Source organism: Acanthaster planci, linkage group LG11 (assembly GCF_054643075.1).
Source record: "Acanthaster planci isolate LZ-2023a linkage group LG11, COTS_SCS, whole genome shotgun sequence".
NCBI lineage: Eukaryota > Metazoa > Echinodermata > Asteroidea > Valvatida > Acanthasteridae > Acanthaster > Acanthaster planci.
Genome location: NC_141787.1, coordinates 17,992,783 through 18,014,014, shown reverse-complemented (window position 1 = coordinate 18,014,014; position 21,232 = coordinate 17,992,783). Strand labels below are relative to the sequence as shown.

Here is a 21,232-nt window from a genome sequence, read left to right as displayed (position 1 = left end):
TTACAAAACCAGTTCATAAAATAAATCATTGCGTAAAATGTAAATACTGTATGGCATTCCAGCCAAAGACCCCTTTCAATACCTCCATTCAACAGAATTAATCTCAGATTTTACATATAAATCCAATGCTTCCTTGAACTGGCCACAAAGTATCCTGAAGATGTGCAGTTCAAAGTACCACTGAGACATGGATCTGTTTTGACTGAACGTAAATTAAAATAAGTCTCTGTCAACTGTAAGCAGACCAACAATAAACACCCTATAATTTGATTCTTACACATAAACTGGGATGTTACATCAGTGTTGCAGCCCGTTCCCACTTGATCCACCAATTGGGGTGGTTTCTACTGTGAAACCCTCCATTTAGCATAACTTTCATACACATTTCTTTATCCTCAATGTAAAGATACATAATAAAATAAATTTCAGCTCATCTGTGTTACAGATTGAAACGAACACAGCAGGCAGGAGGAATAATCGCACCATCGATTTTCATTCCTTTATCCAGCAACTGATCCTTCTTCTATGTAGCTTTCTTGCATTCTTCACATAGATTGGGTCAGCTTCGTTCTCTCCCCTGAAAAACGATATTTAGACGACATATTATGAAAAACAAAAGTATCAGACAATCTAAATCTAGAAAAATAGTGTTTGCAACACTTGTAACATCATATGTGCCAATTTCTCTTACCCCAAAAATGTTTCAATGCTTGGCTAATATTCACACATTATGGGGTAATTATGGGTGTTGCCAGGCTTTTATTTTTATATATTTATCTATTTATTTATCTTTTAATTTTTTTTTTTGGGGGGGCAAAGCATTCATCAACAGCAAACTGGCAAACCGTTACCAATGGAAAAGGGTCTGTGGAGGGGGGGTTATTTTCATCTTCGGTCCTCCTAGTTTAGTTTCTTGCACTCTTCCCCCTTTGTTTTTAAAAACAGTTTTCCTGAGGGACATGTTTGCCTACCAGCCATCTCACACTGCCCTCTTAAGCTCTTCCACTGAGAGGGTCAAGCCACACAACAATACCCTCACTGCTCTCACAACTGTCTGATGTCTGCTGGTTGGTCTGTCTCTTTGTCAGTCTTTAAATGCAATCTAACATGCTTCATCAACTTGAGACAGCATGTCTCCTATGAATGCACAGGCAGTGGGAGCTAAAGCTTCACCCATTCAAAATTTCGATTTCTCAAACCCTTACCTGAGATCTAGATGATGGGCCCCCTCATAGATCAAGCACACATCTAAATCTGCAGGATCTGGGTTGACGAGCACGCCTCCGTCTCGCCAGGGATCCAACGCCCCATTGCAGAAGACAATATTGGATGCAGCCTTTATGTCTGTGAAGAAGGAGAACAAAAGCACACTCACAGGAATCTCTGGGTGGGGGGGGGCAGGGGTGAGTGGGAATGTGACACCCCCTTCTCCTACCCTTTTTGAGTTTTGGTGTCAGAGTCATGGTTGTCAGTAAAAGTGTGCAACTTCTAGCAAAGCAGCAATTACGGATGATGATGTACAGCAACATCCGGGGTAAAATGTGATTTCCCATTCATATCAAACAGTACTGCCTTGTGTCCAATTATCTCCATCTTCCAACGGCACCAATACTGCCTAATAGTCTCAGGCAATCTTATGTAATGTGCACTTCATTGCATGTAATTTATCAACACAACCTATGTTCAACAGGGCTGAAACTGGGTCAGTGGCACAGGAATTTTGTCTTAATAATCTTTCTATTTATTTATTTGATTTCTCAGGAAAAAGGAAAAGTTACGTTACAAGTTACAAAACGAGACTGATCGCCTAATGATCATAGAATTTTTGGGGGGTGCCATAAATTTGCATAATTTCTAACCTTTCCCCCACATGATGATATTTAGCCAGGTTGGCTTTGGAGTAACCTTCCACTTCTGGCTGCAGTAGGCTTCCCTAATTTGCTCTGTGAGTGGCAGTGCAGGGAACATGTCGGTAACGTTGTTGGAGCCCTCTGGCATAGTTATCTCAGTACAAGCCTGCAGAAATTGGTTTGGGAAGAATGACAGGTGTGTTGTTTCTGCTGCATGATCTACCGCCACTACATTTTCAACTGTCGCCTGCTTTCTTTTTTGCCTGGATTAAGGCTGTGAGTTGTGTAAAGTTATGCAGTGACAAGCAGTGTTGTATTCGAGTCCATCACAAGTCCCTGTAAGTCCATCACAAGTCATCCAGTCTTAAGAGAATTCACAAGCAAAAGTGAGCTGTGACGAAAGCATTCCTTTGTCATTGTTCACCATGTTACTTATGACCGGCCTTGTGAAGGGACTTGTGACTGGACTTATGAAGGGACTTGAGAATGGACTTGAATACAACACTGGTGGCAGGTTGGGACATTGTCTTCTTCACATGGTGTGACCACATGCAGGTTTTCATGTTTAGGTCCTGTGCAGGCACAAATGTGCAGCAGTGGGGAACATCATACACAGTGACTCACACAACCTAACATGCTTAATATTATCAACGTGTGTACCTCTCACTTCATGTAATATTCAAAGAAAACTGATGAAAAAGTCTCCTGCAGCTCAGCAATATCTTGTATCTTTCTCAGAAAATCTTGGTATTCTCAGCAGGACACTCTACATTCTTGTAAAGTTGAACCAATATGAAAGACCCCTCACATGCAACACGCTTTCGCTCAACAAAAGAACTTGCTTGGAAACCTCCAAGCCAGATACCACGTAACTATGAACCTGAGTTTCCATCTAGTCAGTTACAGTGCAAAAACAAGTCAATCTAAAGTCAATTAATTACACGTCAGTTCAAAAATAATAGGGGATGACGGCGAATAGAAATGAATACCTTGTCGTCATTCTATTGAACAGTAAGTAACTTGGGCTAAAAAGGGAAGACAGTTCAAGACCCAGTGATGCAACCTCAAAATCTGCTTCTCACCTGCCAATCCCATGCTTTTGCATTGTTCCCAAGGCCGCAGCCAGTTGGGTCAGCACATTCAATATACTCCAAGTCAGGGTCCATACACTTCAGCTTGCCGTCAGTGCCATTGTAGAATAAAACTGCCAAAGATCAAAACATCAACAGACGTGATTAAAAATCTGTCACGTTGATAAACCAGCCTGTTAAACCAGTGGAACATGTTTGTCCAAATAACCCCTGTTTCCTGAAATGATCCGGGAAATTTAGCCCATAAAAAGCATTGACGGGTCTGATGATGGCAATTTTGTTTTGCCCAGATTTCTATATACGTGTATGCTGTATTTCTTAAGGCTGAGTAGCTGAATATCTGCATATTTGAATTTCCATTTGATCGAATGTTTAGTTGTATTTAGTTATATTCTCCCAAAGAACAAACAAAACCTAAATCTTTGCATAAAGTGTAAAAAAAGGAGTAATTTTTGGTTTTATTGTCGGGCATGTACGCATTCAACAGCCCTTAATTTTACTGGTAACACCTTGAAATATGCTTTAGCAGACAATTCTGTGACCCAATAATTGAAGTTTTCACTAATTTTCATATCTGAATATTTGATAAAAAGTTAATATTTGAGTATTTCTCAACCGCATGAGTACCGAAACATTCGAATAATTTGTCCACATTTTTCTAATTTTTCTCAAGAATTCTCAGTGAAAATACTCACTTGCTGCTTCAGCCAGCCCTTGCATAGGATTTGAGGATTGTGCTTTCACAATAAGACCACAAGAGACCTAAAAAGAAATCAAGGCTGAAGGTTTGAAGGTTACTAATGGCAACTACTAAAACTCACTAGAAACTATGTTTATAATTACAACAGCAAATCTGCAGATTTTTTTTATGTTGGCCTCCCTGCATTTTTTCTTACCCCCTTTTCTGGCTAAATTATAAGTAGCCACACCAATGATTTCAAATTTAATTTGGCAGATCTTGTATTACTACTAGTAACATTTTATAAAGGTTTTACTGGGAGGATTCGAGGGCCTAATTTTCTGGAGGGGGAACCCTTAATACGTGAACACTTTGGCCTCTCCTTAGTACAACATCTGATGTGACTCACGTTAACTGGCCAAGCAGGTAGTTGGCCCAGGAAGCTCGTGGCATAGGGGTAGTTGGACATGGCCATGCTGGTGAAGGCGTTGCGGACCCAGCCTTGCAGGTGTGCTATCTGGCTCTTGCTAGTCAGGGATTTGCATAGCTTAAATGTTGATGAAATGTTGCTCAGACCTGAAAACAAACCGTAAGGTGTGAAAATAATTTGAAAACCAAGAGCATTTACAGATTTGTCACATTTGTCAAATCCAGAATTATTATGCCTTGGGGTGTAAAATAGAGATCTCCCTCATGCAGAAGTCCTCTTTATGTTGCATTTATCTTGTTTTGATAAAAAAAACAACAATTCAAAATGAAGTGTAATCCCGAGAAACATGCCCCAGCACAAAGATAAGATAAAAATAATTTTCATTTTCAACTGAGTGAATCAATCAGGGGCTGAGAAAACCTAACGTATGGATGGTCCTGGATGGGACTCAAAAGATTGAAACAACTGGCAATTTTTGTTTCCACAAACCATAAAGAAATCACAAATGAACACCAAACAGGTAGGACACACCTTCTTTTCCCTCGTCAGCAAGCTTGTTCATTTGAATGAATGCATTTTTCACAGTTGTCACGCAGTCAGGGCCAATGGAAGGTACACTTTCAAATGCCTGATTGAGAAAAGTTTAACAAGGGTGACCTTTTCACAGTTCAGGGGCTCAAACACAGTGATATTGAATTTGAAGACTCGGGTAAAAAAGTGTGCGTGTATCAGAACAGAACTACTGTAGGATAGACAGAGTACGAAACAGGCAATGTTGTCTATGACTGAGGCTATTCTCTGTGGCTTACTAATGGCACAAACTGTGGCTGTAGCCTTGCGATGGATGCTTCAGATGTAGCCACAACACTGTATTAAAGAACTTTATACATGAAACAATATATACACTGCCCACTTGTGAGATGAATGACTGCCAATTTTATATGCAAGGTGCCCGAATGCAACTGTGCTGATGGGGTACGGCTCATAAACAGGGGCCAGAAGATGAAACTGTGGAACCATACTGTAGCAGGTTGACCATAAAGATGAAATGGCTTAAATAGTGCCTGGTGCTTGACATCAGAGAATGCAAAGATTCCTTTTGTTAAAACATGCAAAACATAAAAATGTGGGAAAAGACACCAAAATACCCCTATTACGGGTAACTGCCATAATTTCAGCCCTAGAGGGCAGAAATAAGCCCCAAGCCAAACATCGTCTCTGAACCAGCCCTCAAAAGACACCCTCTACTTGTGTGATAGCACTGATAGGCATAATTCTCACCTTTGTCACATCAGCAAAGAAGTACGTCTGAGATCCTTGCCCTGCCACAGAGTATATGGGTGCACTAGATGCTATTGCCCCATCCACCACATTGGGGTATTTGAACCGCATGTACGCACTGAGCATGCCCCCGTAACTGCATTATTAATGGTATGTGGTTGAGAAGTAGAGAAGATAAGTATTAACACTGTTTGAAAGTATCTGATACATGTACGATGTTCCGTTGTTGTCATTCAGTCAAGAGGTAACAAGAGATAGTATGTTATTACATAGCAGTTGACTAGTCCTTTGGTGGGACTGATCTGTGAGACATGTGGGTGCAGGTCCATGTATCTTTGGCATGGGATGCAGTGGTAAGACAAGTTTCTCTGTTTTGATCCTTGGCAATAATACACCATGCATAGGGCCTAAATACACAATTGTTGCCTGCTGCGATGTGGTCCATGGTATTTTGTACACCAGAGGGGGCAAATGGCACCCAACGCAAAGCTGATGTACTCCTGACAGGTGTACATGTACATGCGTGCTTATGGCAAATCATGTGATCAATGCTTGGCCAAGGAAAATTGACAATCTATAGATCTCTCTCATTGGACGCCATCTTTGCAGGAAAATTGCAACTGCGTATACTTTGCCAACAGGTGTGCGTGCACGCGGTGCGCAAAATGTTCTTAACTCGTACGAGTGTGATCCAAACATGCTTGAAATACAGGGCAGCAAGTAAAAAATGCTGATGCACGTGGCAATCTGTTGGAAGTGACGTCATTTTAGAGAGATCTGGAGATCTAACGTCTTTTTTTACCTTCCCCCAAATGTCACAACCCTACAGGCAGGACACTTGAGGCTCTCCTTGAGGTACACGATGAGGCCAGCATAGTCTGCCAAGGCCTGCTCGACGGTCAGCAGTCCCAAGTTCTCTGGAGTGAAGGACTGATTACCAAACGGTAAGGACTCCCCATAAAATCGCTGGAAGAAAAATTGTATTTCTTATTATAATGAAAATATGGCTCAGAGAAAAGCAGGCAAGGTACCTCATTTTAATTAACAGAAGGCTGAGAGAAAAAATGCTGTTTGGAGCAAGACACAAGACCACATGGGAAATGAAGCAGTCCCAGAAAATCAGCTTTCATTAGTTTTTCAGAAACAACACAGTCTTTGAACAGAGGGGAGGGGGCAGTGGTACCCATTAGCCCCCCCCTATATCTGCCAAACGGCTTAGAACTAATATTTGAAATTAATCAGGGATTTTTGTTGTTATGTGCACAATGTTCTCCATGACCTTAAATTGTAGCAGGGCGTCAAGCAATGTGAGTGTGGAGCACGAAGCCCTTACAGCGTGGGGTCTGGAGCCCGCTTCAGGGCTTGAGGCATTTCCTGGGCCTTTCTTCTGACTTCTTGAATCGAATTTGCTCGCGTCAACAACTTGAAATGAAGGCAAGATCATTATTGGGAGTGGGGATTTGGTCATCAAAAGTTGAGTTTTTTTCTGGGGCATTTAGTTTTTTTTTACTGATCAATCTAAACTCGTCACCAAGTGGACGGGGGTTATGTTCCTGAAAAACAAATGAATTTGACTGGAATAAAAACGCCTCCAAGTGTTATTGGAACATTGTAATTTAGGTTAACTGGTGTCTAATCACAACAAATTTAAAATGATACGACTAGGGAAATTAAAACCAGTCCAGAAGTCTGTTCTTCAGTACTACATCTGGGTTGAATCATTAATGCTACTGCGAGTACAATACTGTTTTGCTGAATATTGATGCTGGCAAACTCATAATGTTCGTTCCACAAAGTGCAGTAAAATTCTTTGTACTTACATAAACTGTGAAGACACTGGAGAATGGGCAAAATCGAATAGAAAAAAATAGGGCTGTGAAATTTTGGCAGGGCAGCAAAACTTTAGCGGGGCAGCCTAAAATTTTGAAAATCCCTTATGGAGAACACTGTTACAGAACCTATTTATCACCAGATCCACTCCATAAAAGTCTTATAAACATGCCTTGAGCATGCTAATTAGAAATACCCACGTTCATCTGCCTGGTGGCAACTCCCAGCTGAAACCTTGTTAGGACTGTTTCTTTCATTTGTGCAATACACTTTTTGCAGTGAGACTTCCTGCAAGCTTTAGTGGGGGTCGCTTGTGCAATGATTCCTTTTGGTTAACATCAAATTGCTGGAAGAAAATTCTATTTTTTTCTCAGCTGAAACTCTAGCCCTCTGCTGTATGCTTCCAACAGAGCAAAGATGCCATTGCAAATGAGATGATAGGTACATAGTTGACCAAACAGAGTCCGATGTAGTACATGTGGTAAGATGCCGATCTGAACCCATGACTTCTGCGGAAAGCTTTATGAACTCCAAACATCACGGTCTCTGAACAGCTTTGTTAAGACTTACATGTTCAGCAAAAATGAGGAGGGCACTGAACTCCGGCGCAATGTCATACATAAAGCCGGTGTTCTCCAAGAACATGTTAATCGGCCCTTCATTGCCGGTGTAGAAGAAAATGGGTCCTTTCCCAACCTTCCAGTGTTTGTCTGTTGACCGAATGTTGGGGAATGTTAGTACTATCTATCATGGAAACACTGATCAACACAAGTTTCATGTATTCTTTTTCTTTTGCACCACAGATGTCTGCTCTTGTCAGTCAATTTTCCACTCTGTATTTAACCCTTCAGTTGAAATCACTGTACTCCACTTCCCTGGTGCAACATTTTGAATAGAGGCCTTCTGGAATAAAAGCTTAAACTGCGAACTGCTCACAAAGTTACAACTGAAATAATGTTTATCTTGTGTACTAGCTTGAAAATTTGGGGAGAGTTAACCCTCAAAGATTCAGGGGATTTTTTCTTAAAGCATCTCTAAGATTTTTTTCTGCGTGTAAATACTTTATAACAATTTTTTTCCAATGTTTTAACCTCATTTTGACCCCAAATGTATGAAAATTGGATGTGGGGTTCTCTCTCAGCGACAAATTTAAGAAGGCAGGGTGAAGCATGATGTGAAATTTACCATAACTCTGTACACAGCAGTACACCATACGTAGGACAGAGTGGTATCCTACCATGAATAATTAATTAGTCATAATTATGGAAAGACTTAATTAATGTACATGAAATTTTACAAAGATGATAAGTATGGATGCCTCTATGACACCGCCAAATTTCACTGAAGTACATCATCGTATGGCAGAGATCTGAGCCCCTGCTGTGACAAGGCCAAAAAAGCCTGGCTCTTTGAGGGTTAAAGAGTGACTAAATAATTTGGTCTGATTTTGAAAGGTGCATTTTCTTCTGTGCTTGCAGTGTTGATAGGTATTCTTAACTAGTCTAAAAATTTGGGACTTTCAGCACTCTGTATAGGACTGGTACATGTCTACCACTCCTCAACAATTTAAATGTGTCAAAAGGAGCATCAAGTGCCTCGTCACAACTTCTACAATTTCTTCATACAGTTTGCCATCAGCCTTAGTCTTCAAACTGAAATCAATCAGGCCTAGTGGTGGTGGGTGACAGATAATAGACAGATTGTAAAAGAGAGCCACCACAGCCTTACGTGTGGGGCAAGGGGGCACCAGGTTTCAGTGGTGTGGTTTTACACTACGAGTGGGGCTTTGGTCCCACATAAGATGCTGGTGCCCCCACTACCTGTAAAATCCTAGCTACGCCACTGTTTTGCCTCGCCAAAACTGTGGAGAATCTTGTCCACCAAAGAAGTTGGCATGATTTTGTTATCCATGCTTTTGCACTCATAGTCTCATTCTGATTTATCACAAACATATTGACATATACCCACCTGATACCAAGTATCGCTGTTTATATGTTTTGTTGTCATGGCTTGCAAAGTTAAAGTGGTCGATGATCTGGTCATAGTACTTGGTCTCGAAATCGTATGGACAGGAGGCTCCAGATGTACTAAGCCAAAGCGTAAGTACAAACAAGACAACAACGACGGCTCCTAAACTGCGAAACATGACTGAAATTAAGCTGCAATGACACGGACAACGAAATCCTAAGTTCAGTCACGATCGCATAGTACGAAATGGGACACGCGGCGAAGGTAAAAATCTTGTCACAGTGCGAAGTCACATGATTAATCTCAGCTCAGGTGACTAACGTAAACGCAGGAATTATTTCCAGCGCCCTCAACGCTGCCTTATCAGAGAGTTGATCAGATCTGGGGTCGATTTAGGAATTATGTATTCACGCGAGAGCGCAGCACCTAACCCTTGCAGCATGGGTTTCCTTGCGTATATTGTAAGGCTTTTATATTTTGGAGAGAAAAGTTTTTACAAAGGCCAAAATAAAAGAACCAAAAAAGTTTCTGTGGCATTTGGCGACAGTAGGATGTGAATGTTAAAGTAAGTATTTGGATTCAAATTGTTTATTAGCTTTAAGAATGCTGATTTAAAAGTTGATGCTAAAGAATCTCAACCTATTACTCTCACGAAAAGTGTAAATCTATGAAAGAATCGGAATCATTCGATCTAGAGTATTAAATTATGAAAGTCAAGTGAGGACTTCACCGAAATTGTATCTGTTATTCGCTTTCTGTTAGAAACCTTGCCTCTGGCGCACGATTTTCGGAAAGAAGTCATAAACTTATATAAAGATAAGTTTTGATTCCCGGCCCAACAAGCTTAAGCGGAATCTGCAAAACATTTTGTTTTCGTTATCTATGAGACGCAAAGCTTGAAGCACATTTTTTAATGGCAATTTTATTCCCGAGTTCATTTGCTTCAGGACATGTTTCAATCGACACCAGTATTTAGGGAAATAAACACACAGATTTCTGGTTTCCGATGCACGAAAGTCATTCGTGAATATTTGAAACCCTAAGGAGTTACCAAGGTCTGAAAATTTTATTGTAACATTAATTTTACCTCTTCAAGGCGTATTTACGGCTGAACGGAAGTTTAAATTGCCCAACGACTATTTTTACGTTTAGTAAATTTAAAAAAGACCTCTGTTTTGCAGTTAGGCCTATAACGAGCATCAATATTTCTGTTTGTCGATTAATGAATCCACTGCGAGATGGCTGCCACTTCCTGCTCTCGCGCTTTCTTCACAGCCTCAGAGTCGTCCTTGTTTTTACCCCTACACATTGATCAAACAGAATAGGTAGTTCAGAATGGAGTTTTTCACTAAAAAATAGTACCTTGAAGCGACTAATCATTTTCGGGTATCTAGGGGTAGTGTTTTAGGCCATACATTTTTAAATGTCGATTTGCACGTGATCAGTTTTATCCACTATGCATTCAGGAGGGGGCTCTTTTGCACTTTCCAACTCGTATCTTTTGTATTTATTATTTATTTATCTACTTAAACACAGTGTTGCAATCGAGTCCTTCCCAAGTCCCTTCACAAGTCTAGTCACAAGTTCTTTCACAGTTGTGAATCGGCGTAAGACCGCATGGCTTGTGACAGACTGGACTACAATACTAATGACACGTCTTCACGTGACAATGAATAATTACAGTTTGTTTACAGAGGTGGTAATATAATGCCGATATTTGCAATAATTTTCGAGGGGTAGGGGACCAGTTGCAAGTATGAATTATCTGTACATTAAAAATATGAACGTTCGTCCGACAATAAGGCCATAAAATAATCACCTCATTAAAACTGGTTTACCTGAGATCAAGGTGGTGAGCAGCACCGGGTATAAGAAGCGTTTTGTAGCGGTCGGGGTTGGGGTTCCTTAACACCCCACCACCTCGCCATGGGTCAATTGCTCCATTGGAGAAGAAAATGTTGGAGCTTGTATTACTTAAGTCTGTTCGTCAAAATAGAGAAAAGGATATCATAATTAATATTAATTTATATCGAGAGTTTATTTAATTGAAATTCTGTAGGCTAAATGGGCCTACGAGAAATAGACAACATCCACAGAACTGATGACATTGGTTGTTAAGCATCATAGGTCGAGTTCCGGCGGTCTGTTCTTGACACGGGTTTCGTTTTCTCGCGCTCAAACGGCCGGAACGCGACTCACACTGTTCTCGCTCGGAACAGGATCACACGCCACGTCCTCGTACGTCAGGATTTTACACGAACACACGGGAAAACTCGTAAGATTTGATTTTTGAACAGCTGCAAAAAGTATCGACATGGCTTATATGGCCGGAGACAATGGAAAGTTTTGCAAAATTAACAATTTTCCATGACAGAAATGAATTTTTTTGGAAAAGAAGTTAGCTCAGTTATCCGACATTAACTCTCCAAGAGTGCTCAATGACTCTGCCATGTTGCATGTTGCTTGCCATAAAAAACTACATGTACTATTACTAGCGATAATAACCGGTTGAACGTTCCCAGCGTCTGAGCGGCCGACCCACTCACGAAAAACAAATCGAGCTGTTCGTGAGCTAACGAGAACAAGCTGCCCGAACTCAGCCATAGTGATGCCCCCATTCTGCCGGCATTGTACATGTAGTTTCCTGCTTTGAAACAAAATCCGTCACTTGCCGTTTCCGAACATCTGAACACTAAGCCAGGTCGGTTTGGGGACCACGTTCCATTTCTTCAGGCAATACTCCTCTCGCATTTGCTCAGTGAAAGGCAAGACGGGGAACATGTCTGTTACGCCGTTGGTGCCGGCCGGGCGGGTTACCTCAGTACAAACCTGGTAAAGGATAAAATCGAGAAAAACAAATCGAGAAACAGTTTAGCCACTGTGGCGTACGGGTTGCACGGGAAACTCCTGACATTTCGCCAAGTTTCATTTTAATTTTTAAATTTCTTCTGCTTTTTTTCCAGTTGAAAGCGCCAGCATTTTGAAACGGTACAACCACATTTCTTTTTTTTTTTTTGGGGGGGGGGTACTATTATGTTATGTATGGACAGTCTTTGGAAGAAAAAGGAATTCAATTTTGCTAATAACCCAAGATCTGGATACAGCGTTGTTAAGCCATTAAAAAACTAGGAGAGGTTGATCCCCAGTTTAGATCTACTAGGTGTTACAAAATCGCTATTTTCGACAATTATAATGAGCAACCTTTATAGTAATGGTCCTTTTATAACATGGAGGAAGGAAAATATACATACCTGATAGTCCCACCCTTCAGAACCGCACCCCGTAGCGTCCGAGCATTCCATGAACTCCCCGTATATATCGGCGCACTTCAGCGATCCGTGCGTGCCATTGTAGAAAAGAACTGCCATCGAAAAGAGGTCGTCAATATGGAACAATATTAGTTACGAGGGAAAGACCTGAGGGACTGACCAAATTTCAATGAATCAGGTATTTCAAACTGGCGGGTAAGAAGGGGTTTTAATGCATGACGACTGTGGCCCATTTTCTTTATACATGTATGACAATAGTGACAATCTCCTACCAGAAGGACTGTAAAATTAAACTCACTTGCTCCATTTGCAAGCCCATGGAGTGCGTCAGTAGCGTTAATGATCAGTTCACACGATACCTGCATGTAGATTAGAAGAAAATTTGAGAAGTATTCGCAGGGAAATATTGCACGTGAATCAGAAATATTGCGAAGGTGAAAGCAATAGTATCATAATGAACTATGTATGTACCACTTCCCCTGAAGGTGAATAACTGCAAACAAAAATAGTCTGTGAACCTACTGCGTGGTGTTTCAAGTTGGTATGTCAAGATCTTACATTGACCGGCCATGCCGGCAGATCCCCTTCGAACGAAGCAGGGTAGGGGTAGTTTACAGTAGTCAACGTGGAAAGCGAGTTGCGAATCCACAGCAGTAGATGCAGCACCTGGTCCTGAGACTTGAGCGGCTTGCACAGCCGGAAGGCATTGCTGATTCTATTCAAACCTGATAGGAAAACAGTATATGGTAGATCTGGATCCTTAGCAATCATAAGAGTTTGTTAAAATTATGTGTGATGAAAGAATTAGTTAGCTTAACGATTACAAACCTGCTTAGCGCGCTAAACAGTAAGTTTACGTTTTAGGTTTGCTCTTAAAGTACATCGGATCCGGTTACAGAAAGTCACTAATTCTCCAGGAGATCGGCAAAATAATGACAAAATGACGGGGGCAGACCTGGTTGACCTTGCTGGGCCAAGGAAGCAATCATGGAAAATCCTTCCTTTATTGTTGGAACACACTTTGGAGAAGCTTCTACAGAATCAAACACCTGAAAACGAACATATAATGAAACCGAAGGAAGATATGTGCCAATAGGTTGAGGAGAAAGGGAATTTCTGTTACCTCAGTGGTTCTTAAACATCAGAAAGCAAGGATTACGGAAAATCAATTAAGTTAAATTACAGTATCACTAATATAACACATTCACAGCCACGAGGGACAAATTTTCGGTCGTTTAATGTCGTCGTTTATGGGACATTTCGACCGATGACTTGTTTCATAATTAATGTATAGGCTTAACTGATGATTTGATTGTCTACCTCAACAGAGGTTTAGGACTGAGGGCTTCACCTACTTTGGTGACATCTTCGAAGTAGTAAGTCTGGGACCCAATACCGGCAGCTGAGTAGATGGGACCTCCGGAGGAAATAGCTCCCCTCACAACGTTGGGATACTTGAATCGGAGGTAAGCACTCAGCATTGCTCCATAGCTGGAAGATGGAGGGTTGCTATTTTTTTTGCTCAAAAAGTTAAGGTATTTCGGGCTGGCCATTTGTAGATACGGCACTCATAAACACATGTTTTGTTTCTTTATTCGCCACCGTTAATAATTATTAATTTACTTACACAAAAAAGACACTACAGCCAAGTGGTGTCATAATCGCAAATGATCTCATGGACTTGATGCATGGGATATTTGAGAAAGGGGAGACTTGAAGTTTTCCATACAATTGAAAATGGGGAATGTTTTGAACAATAAGCTCAGCGCTTGCAAGTAAATTCACCGATAGTCGGCTATGGGGTATTTATTGGATCCCGTGCCAGGATTTGAATATAGCCTGTAACATGGAGTAAATTTGGCTGAACACCGAGTTCCTTTTGGACATACCTCCCTCCGAACGCGATGACCGGTGCGTTGTCTGCGTGGAGTTGTTTCTTGACGCATTGGATCAGTGTAGCATAGTCTGCAAGGACCTGCTCGATAGCCAAGAGGCCAACGTTGTCTGCAGTGTAAGAATGGTTCCCAAAGGGCAGGGATTCCCCGTAGTAACGCTATGTAGGGATTCAATGGCAGTAATCGTGCACAGTTACAGAAAGTAAGCACTAAAAGATGAACATCACATAACTCACTTAATAAAAGTTATATAGGCCCTACTAAAAATATTCTAAAGTAGAGAGTCTTGAGAGCCATGAAATCGAGGCATTGGAGAAACATGGCACAGAACCTCCAGCCCAGACTTTGGGCTTGCAATTATGAGCAATTTGTATTTTGTACATATTTGTAAAGTGTGAGGATTTATCATTGCTGTCTATGGGAATTCATTTGTAGTGGTGCAGCCTCGAACTCTCGCAGGTTGCACTACACACCATAATACGCGCCCATAGAAAGCAGTAAAGAATCAGAGCGAAAAAGCCCCGCCTCTTGACTCTCGGACGAGGTTTGTCTCCTTTTTTCACCGGAAATTCAAGATTATGGCCAGAAGATCACTTTTCCTTTGAATTTTATGGGTTTTAGTCACGAGTTGTTTATATTCGCCTTTCCCCGAAGATGCCTCCAAAGTAGTAAAACTATTTGCACAGCTCTGATTGTCGCCGCCCGCCTCTATCCAAATATGCCCTCAAAGAAGGGCTTTTGCGAAAGAAATAACTGGAAACTGCCAGTCCCAAATTCGGAATTTATAGAAATGTTTCTGTGATCCCTCCTGATTATGGCATGTCTTATTGTAAGAAACCGGAGGGTCACAAAATAGTCATGAGCTCGCGCGCAGAAATACAACTATTTCGCGAAGTGCACCCTCAATAGTATCGTGCAGGCCATTTTTTTCCGAGGGAAAGTGAATCGGGAACCGAACAGTTCTGCTAAATAACATGTTATATTTTGTGGTGAATCTGATACGCGGTTTATTTCATCAGCTAACTTGCAGTGTAAAGCGAGCCTCTTTACAGCAACTTCCTTATGTACTTGAAAAGTGAGCACTGTTCCTGTCATGTTTATAACATATTTTTAATATGTTGACTTTAGTTTTCGTATATTCAGTTGTGTCAAATGTTGATGTAAAATATAGCTCAAAATATCCCTTTCTCTAACCCTATCCCCAACAACTGCACTATCCTAAACTATCCTAACCCTAACGCCAACAATTTTCCCCACCCTACTGTCCCTAACCCTATCCCTTACCCTATCTCTAACCCTACCCCTAGCCCCAACCCTATCCCAAAGCATTATCCCTAAAACCTGTCCGTGTGGGTGGGCTTGCGGTAGACAGTGCGTGCTAGGTTGCCGTTCTCCTTTCTGGTCACTTCAACATCATTACGTTCTTGTTCCATGGTGAATTGGATGCTGCTGTGAAGCCCGTTGAGGTGTTCCAGAAAGAGTTGGAGGTTGTCCTGCCCGTGTTGCCAGATGACGAAAGTATCGTCCACATATCGGAGCCAAACTTGCAGCTTGCCATCAATACATCAGACCACAGGCCCACATGGACAGGTATCTCCACAATACTTCCTTCCACCACCCCAAGATTAAGTCATCCGTCAACCGGGCCCTGGTCCGCAGGGCATACAACATCTGCGACAAAGAATTCCTCGGTCAAGAACTCCACCACATCACTGCAGCGCTGCAACGTAACGGATACAAGCCAAGCCAAGTCAAGACCCAAGATCCCAGATCCACCCCCGGCCGAAGGGTCTCCTATACCCAAAGCCAACTAGTTAGGGCCCCTAGTTCCATTACCCTCCCCTACTTAGGCAACACCTCCCACCACATCCAGCGGATTCTCCACAAGCACGGTATTAAAGTTTTTCACACAGCCCCACTTCAGTTGCAACACCTGCTTACTTCGCACAAGGACCAACAGGACCCCCAGCGCAGACCGGGGGTGTACAGAATTCCTTGCCAATGCGGCAAAGTGTACATCGGCGAGACGGGCAGGGACCTCCCTACCCGAATCAACGAGCACAAAGCCCATGGTAGGAAGGGAGAGCTGGAAAAGTCATCAATAATTAAGCACTCCCACACTGAAGACCATCAAATCAACTGGAGCCAAGCTGAACTTATCACCAGCATCGAACGATGGTATCCCCGCCGCATTAGAGAAGCCATGGAAATCATCAAGCACGACACAGTTCCCCAAGACATCGGCTTCAACATCAGCGATATCTGGCGCCCCATCCTCACATCCCAGTCCAATGGGTCTCCTATACCCTAGGACTCCCTAGTTAGGTTTCCCCCTCAGTCAGCCTATGGGTCTTCTATACCCCTTGGCACCCAGCTATTCACTCTCCCACTGCCAACTCCAACTGACACGCTCCGGTAAACACACACACAGGGCATGCAGCCCCAGGATCCAGTGCAGCATCCATTGTTCCCGCCATCACTGTTCCCGCCTTAACGCCTCACCGAGCTAATCCCTACATCTGGATCCCTCTCTACACCATATAAGCTCCACTCCCAGTTAGAATCCTGCAGTCTCCTGAAGACGGACAGAGTACACTGTTCGAAACGTCGAGTTATTCCCCGGTTCTTTTCAGAACCACACTTACTCAAAGAAGAGATAAATACATGGTGTTACCGCAATCTTTACTATAAATCAATTGTAGCTTTCATTGAACTAAAAAGTTTTCAAGATGTATTTTTGCGTTGGGGAGATGTTAATTATATATAACAGGTTTGCCCTTACCCAACGTATATTAATAAGCACTGTATGCTCAGTGCTTGTCCGAGAGCTTGCGAAAAAAAACCTCACAAGCTTACTCGGGTGGGACTCGAACCCACGACCTCCTGCTTACTAGTGCAGATGTCTTAACCACTCGACCACCGAGCTTGCCGGGATCGGCTGGCCGGTCCGAGTCAAATGGAGCAGCGGGTACCGCGAACAATTTTCAAGATGTATTTTTTTTTTTGCGTTGGGGAGATGTTAATTATATATAACAGGTTTGCCCTTACCCAACGTATATTAATAAGCACTGTATGCTCAGTGCTTGTCCGAGAGCTTGCGAAAAAAACCTCACAAGCTTACTCGGGTGGGACTCGAACCCACGACCTCCTGCTTACTAGTGCAGATGTCTTAACCACTCGACCACCGAGCTTGCCGGGATCGGCTGGCCGGTCCGAGTCAAATGGAGCAGCGGGTACCGCGAACAATTTTCAAGATGTATTTTTGCGTTGGGGAGATGTTAATTATATATAACAGGTTTGCCCTTACCCAACGTATATTAATAAGCACTGTATGCTCAGTGCTTGTCCGAGAGCTTGCGAAAAAATCCTCACAAGCTTACTCGGGTGGGACTCGAACCCACGACCTCCTGCTTACTAGTGCAGATGTCTTAACCACTCGACCACCGAGCTTGCCGGGATCGGCTGGCCGGTCCGAGTCAAATGGAGCAGCGGGTACCGCGAACAATTTTCAAGATGTATTTTTGCGTTGGGGAGATGTTAATTATATATAACAGGTTTGCCCTTACCCAACGTATATCCCGGCAAGCTCGGTGGTCGAGTGGTTAAGACATCTGCACTAGTAAGCAGGAGGTCGTGGGTTCGAGTCCCACCCGAGTAAGCTTGTGAGGTTTTTTTCGCAAGCTCTCGGACAAGCACTGAGCATACAGTGCTTATTAATATACGTTGGGTAAGGGCAAACCTGTTATATATAATGAACTAAAAAGTTGCAAATTCAGATTATAGATTTAAAAAAAATGTATTAAACCTAGAAAATTGCCTTGGGAGTTTGGCGCTCAGGAACTAAAAATAAAAAGAAGTAGGTGAGGGAAAAATCTAAAAGTAATGTGGTGTTGACCAAGCATTCAGGCGCACGGACTCCTGAAATTCGCCAGGAATCGCAGTTACCGGCTTCCACATAGGACTCTTCTGGGATCTTGGGGTTCCCGGCCCACCACACTTCCTCCCTGCCCATCCATTTAACTCTAAAAAGAGTTCGAGCGACCATGCAAGGGAGGAAACGAGACAAGCCCCTAAAAGCCCTGGCCGCCGAGTCGGCCATACGTCTCGAACCTGTACTAAGGCGCTCACCTGGACTTCGCGGACAGTCCCAGCAGAAGAGCTTACCCCGTGGGCTAAGGTACTGTTGGTATTTGGCGGGGGTGAATTAGAGTCTCTTATAGCTACTGACTGACAGCAAGCTTTGGGGAAATAAATGTCACCAGTGGGATTCGAACCCACCGTCTGACGATCTGAAAACCACGAGCTTAACCATTTGGCAATTTCAGAGAATTGTTTTTGGTCGTTCATATTTACGTAGATAAGAAAACCATTAATAACCAAGTTATACCGCACAGAATTTTGCTCTGCAAAGACTGAGTGATTACAACGCTACAATAGTGCATAATGTAGCAAAATGCGCAAGGGGCCTAGGCACAAATCTCCCTGACAGCTTCTCCTTCATTGGTAAATTAAATGCGCGCGCATCAATATGAGAGAGTTCCCGGACTACACGTACGTCCGGACATGTCTGAGGGTGCACCCTTGAAAAAAAGTCCAAAATTTGTCCGCCGAGTTCATTAACAATTATGTGAAAAGTTCTGTCTTTATATTTAGAGTGATTTTTTGAGTCGATGCATGTATAAGATTCTGTCACAATGTGAGAAGTTTATAAATCATGTTTATATTACATTAACATCACAAGTTGGGAAATGTGTGAAAACCGTGGTTATATAAATATTGGTAGAAAGAAAAATTATTGAAGGTTATTTGGATTCTTTTTCAAAGGGTTTTCCCTGAGGGGAACTTAAAACCTTGCTGGTTCTGAGTGAACCATTTGTTCGGAGTGAACCACCTTCATTCTGAGGAAACCATTTGTTCTGAGTGAACAACCGTCATTCCGAAGGGATCATTATATTTGTTCTGAGTGAACAAACATCTTTATGAATAAACGAGCACCAGTATCGCTCCACAGTTCTTAGTGAACTAGCTACCCCACCCAGCTCGAGGTGAAACCGTACAGAGAGGTTTAAGGCCGACCATCAGGCCAGCAGGGAGAACCATCCTTCGACCTTCCTGGAAGATCAGCCCAGGCGCTGATGTTCATCCGTGCACCCACCTGGAGACAGCTTTACTCCAAGGAGCTGGCAGACATATTGCAGAGAACTGCATGGTACACGGGCGTGGGCATTCTTCCACCCATGCAAACTGTTGACTGTTATGAAGGTGGCCTGGTGGGGCTTGAATAATTAACTAATTAGTGGTAAAGATTTGTTTATTTATTTTCACGAAATGGCCGTAGGGGGGATATAATTAGGTATTTACACATTTTACTAATTCGATTAGAAACTGGTTTTGGGTACAAGTGTTTTTTATTTGGTAGGGGGGGTTGGTAGAATAAATGTTCCTTGTCTAATGGAAAAAAAAAACAAACGGTTGATCGATTTTGAAGTATGATTGTTTGACCTCCAAAAACTTGTGTACCTACTACCATACTGGTTAGTTATTTTTTGGTCCACTGAGGGGAAAGTCGGACCCCTGGTGTGACAGATTCCCTGACCGAAATGAGTCGAAAAAAAACCAAAAATGGCAAATGTATATGCTTTCAATTGAAAAACACATCATTTTGCCAACGGGTGTGCTTTTGGCGTACCGACCCCTGGGGGTCTGGGTGTGGTTCTTTACGTTTTCGGTAGACTGAAGCACTCGTTTGAATCTCCATCCTTCCTCTTAAAAGTTAGCCCCCTTCCGGGAGGAACCTTGTTCACTCACGTGCTCGGCGAAAATGACCAGAGCGCCAAATCTGGGTGCGATGTCGAAAAGGAAGCCGGTGTTCTTGAGGAATACTGTGATGTCTGCCTCATTTCCCGTGTAGAAGAAAACTGGATGGGAGCCACCAGCCCAGTAGTCCTCTGTGGAAATGAACATAAATCACAACAGAGCCCATACATTGGCGGGTGGACGAGAAACAAGAGGCCACACAGTCAATGAAAACGGTGGCAAACAATGAGATAAACCCGATACAGGGGAGGGGGTACTTTTCATTTCCCTGCCAATCCAAGAGTTTGTAAAAAGCCCCATTAGCCTCTTTCATAGAAGGTCCATAAAAGATTACTGGTGTATGAAGGAAATCTACTACTTTGGGTACTCCAGAAATATGTTAGGCCTCCTAGGAAAATTTGTCCTAGATCCACTCTTTAGGTCACACAAAAAATACTTACATGAAGAAATCCTTGATTCAAGTGTTAAATCAAATTAACCTCCACCTGACCTCTCTAGGACGTTCTGGCTTCTTCTTGTACTTATTATCATTGATTGTTTTGAACAGGTATTGTCCTCCCTTTATTTCCATTTAAAGTTTACATCTTCTTATTCAGCTTCTGTGTATTGATTCATTGTATGTTTCAATTTCTAAGCCTAATTTCCAGCTCAAAATTTTAATGCTTTCAGATTATTGTCAGCTTTTAATTCGAATAAATGAACCATTTACTAAAAAGTATAAAAAGTGTTCATAAACTTTATGACTCCTAATGAAACTAAAGATGAAAATGCAGATATATACCTACCCGTGACTAAATATCGCTGCTTGAAGGTCTGGTTTCCGTAAGTCTTGAAGTTAAAATGGTCGATAATCTGGTCGAAATACATGGTTTTGTACGGATAATCGGCCACGGCCCTCAACAAGCCCAACGCGAGTAAAGCAAAAGACACTAGAACCACACGAGCCATCGTGTACATCATACTGAGACGAATTGAATTAAAGTTTGAGAGGGAGAATACAGAATTAGACTGGAAATTAGACTCGAATTGGTGCTATGTGCCACGCAGGAGTTTACTTCAGCTGTGATATTAGTGGGGAGGGTGGAAGTCGATGTACAGTTTCCGCGTGACCCATTGACTCTG

General features: G+C 42.3%; 2 protein-coding genes across 2 annotated transcripts; both read right to left on the bottom strand.

Annotated features, from left to right (window-relative positions):
* Positions 1-6: 6 nt before the first annotated feature.
* Positions 7-9,500, bottom strand: LOC147797544 (dipeptidyl peptidase 2-like). Its single transcript, XM_087143614.1, has 11 exons — positions 9,130-9,500; positions 7,732-7,871; positions 6,134-6,297; positions 5,332-5,467; positions 4,582-4,678; positions 4,030-4,196; positions 3,637-3,703; positions 2,933-3,054; positions 1,860-2,016; positions 1,206-1,344; positions 7-577 (listed from the first exon to the last, which is right to left on the bottom strand). The coding sequence occupies exons 1-11, from the start codon at positions 9,305-9,307 to the stop codon at positions 493-495; spliced, it is 1,452 nt and encodes a 483-aa protein (XP_086999740.1). The 5' UTR covers positions 9,308-9,500; the 3' UTR covers positions 7-492.
* Positions 9,501-10,031: 531 nt separating this feature from the next.
* On the bottom strand, positions 10,032-21,219 carry LOC110981393 (dipeptidyl peptidase 2-like). The gene is made up of 11 exons (XM_022238934.2): positions 20,896-21,219; positions 20,102-20,241; positions 14,288-14,451; positions 13,754-13,889; positions 13,354-13,447; positions 12,957-13,123; positions 12,697-12,757; positions 12,381-12,490; positions 11,802-11,958; positions 10,968-11,109; positions 10,032-10,430 (listed from the first exon to the last, which is right to left on the bottom strand). The coding sequence occupies exons 1-11, from the start codon at positions 21,068-21,070 to the stop codon at positions 10,349-10,351; spliced, it is 1,428 nt and encodes a 475-aa protein (XP_022094626.2). The 5' UTR covers positions 21,071-21,219; the 3' UTR covers positions 10,032-10,348.
* Between the last annotated feature and the right edge of the window lie 13 nt (positions 21,220-21,232).

Coding starts and splice junctions, on each gene's coding strand:
- LOC147797544 (XM_087143614.1), bottom strand. CDS start 9,307: ATGTTTCGCAGTTTAGGAGCCGTCGTTGTTGTCTTGTTTGTACTTACG. Junction 6,298..7,731: donor TCCTCATTTTTGCTGAACAT/GTAAGTCTTAAC, acceptor TTTTTCTTCCAG/CGATTTTATGGGGAGTCCTT. Junction 4,679..5,331: donor TCTTTGCTGATGTGACAAAG/GTGAGAATTATG, acceptor TTTCTCAATCAG/GCATTTGAAAGTGTACCTTC.
- LOC110981393 (XM_022238934.2), bottom strand. CDS start 21,070: ATGATGTACACGATGGCTCGTGTGGTTCTAGTGTCTTTTGCTTTACTC. Junction 12,758..12,956: donor TGCCGGCATGGCCGGTCAAT/GTAAGATCTTGA, acceptor ATCTACATGCAG/GTATCGTGTGAACTGATCAT. Junction 10,431..10,967: donor GCTCACCACCTTGATCTCAG/GTAAACCAGTTT, acceptor ATCAATGTGTAG/GGGTAAAAACAAGGACGACT.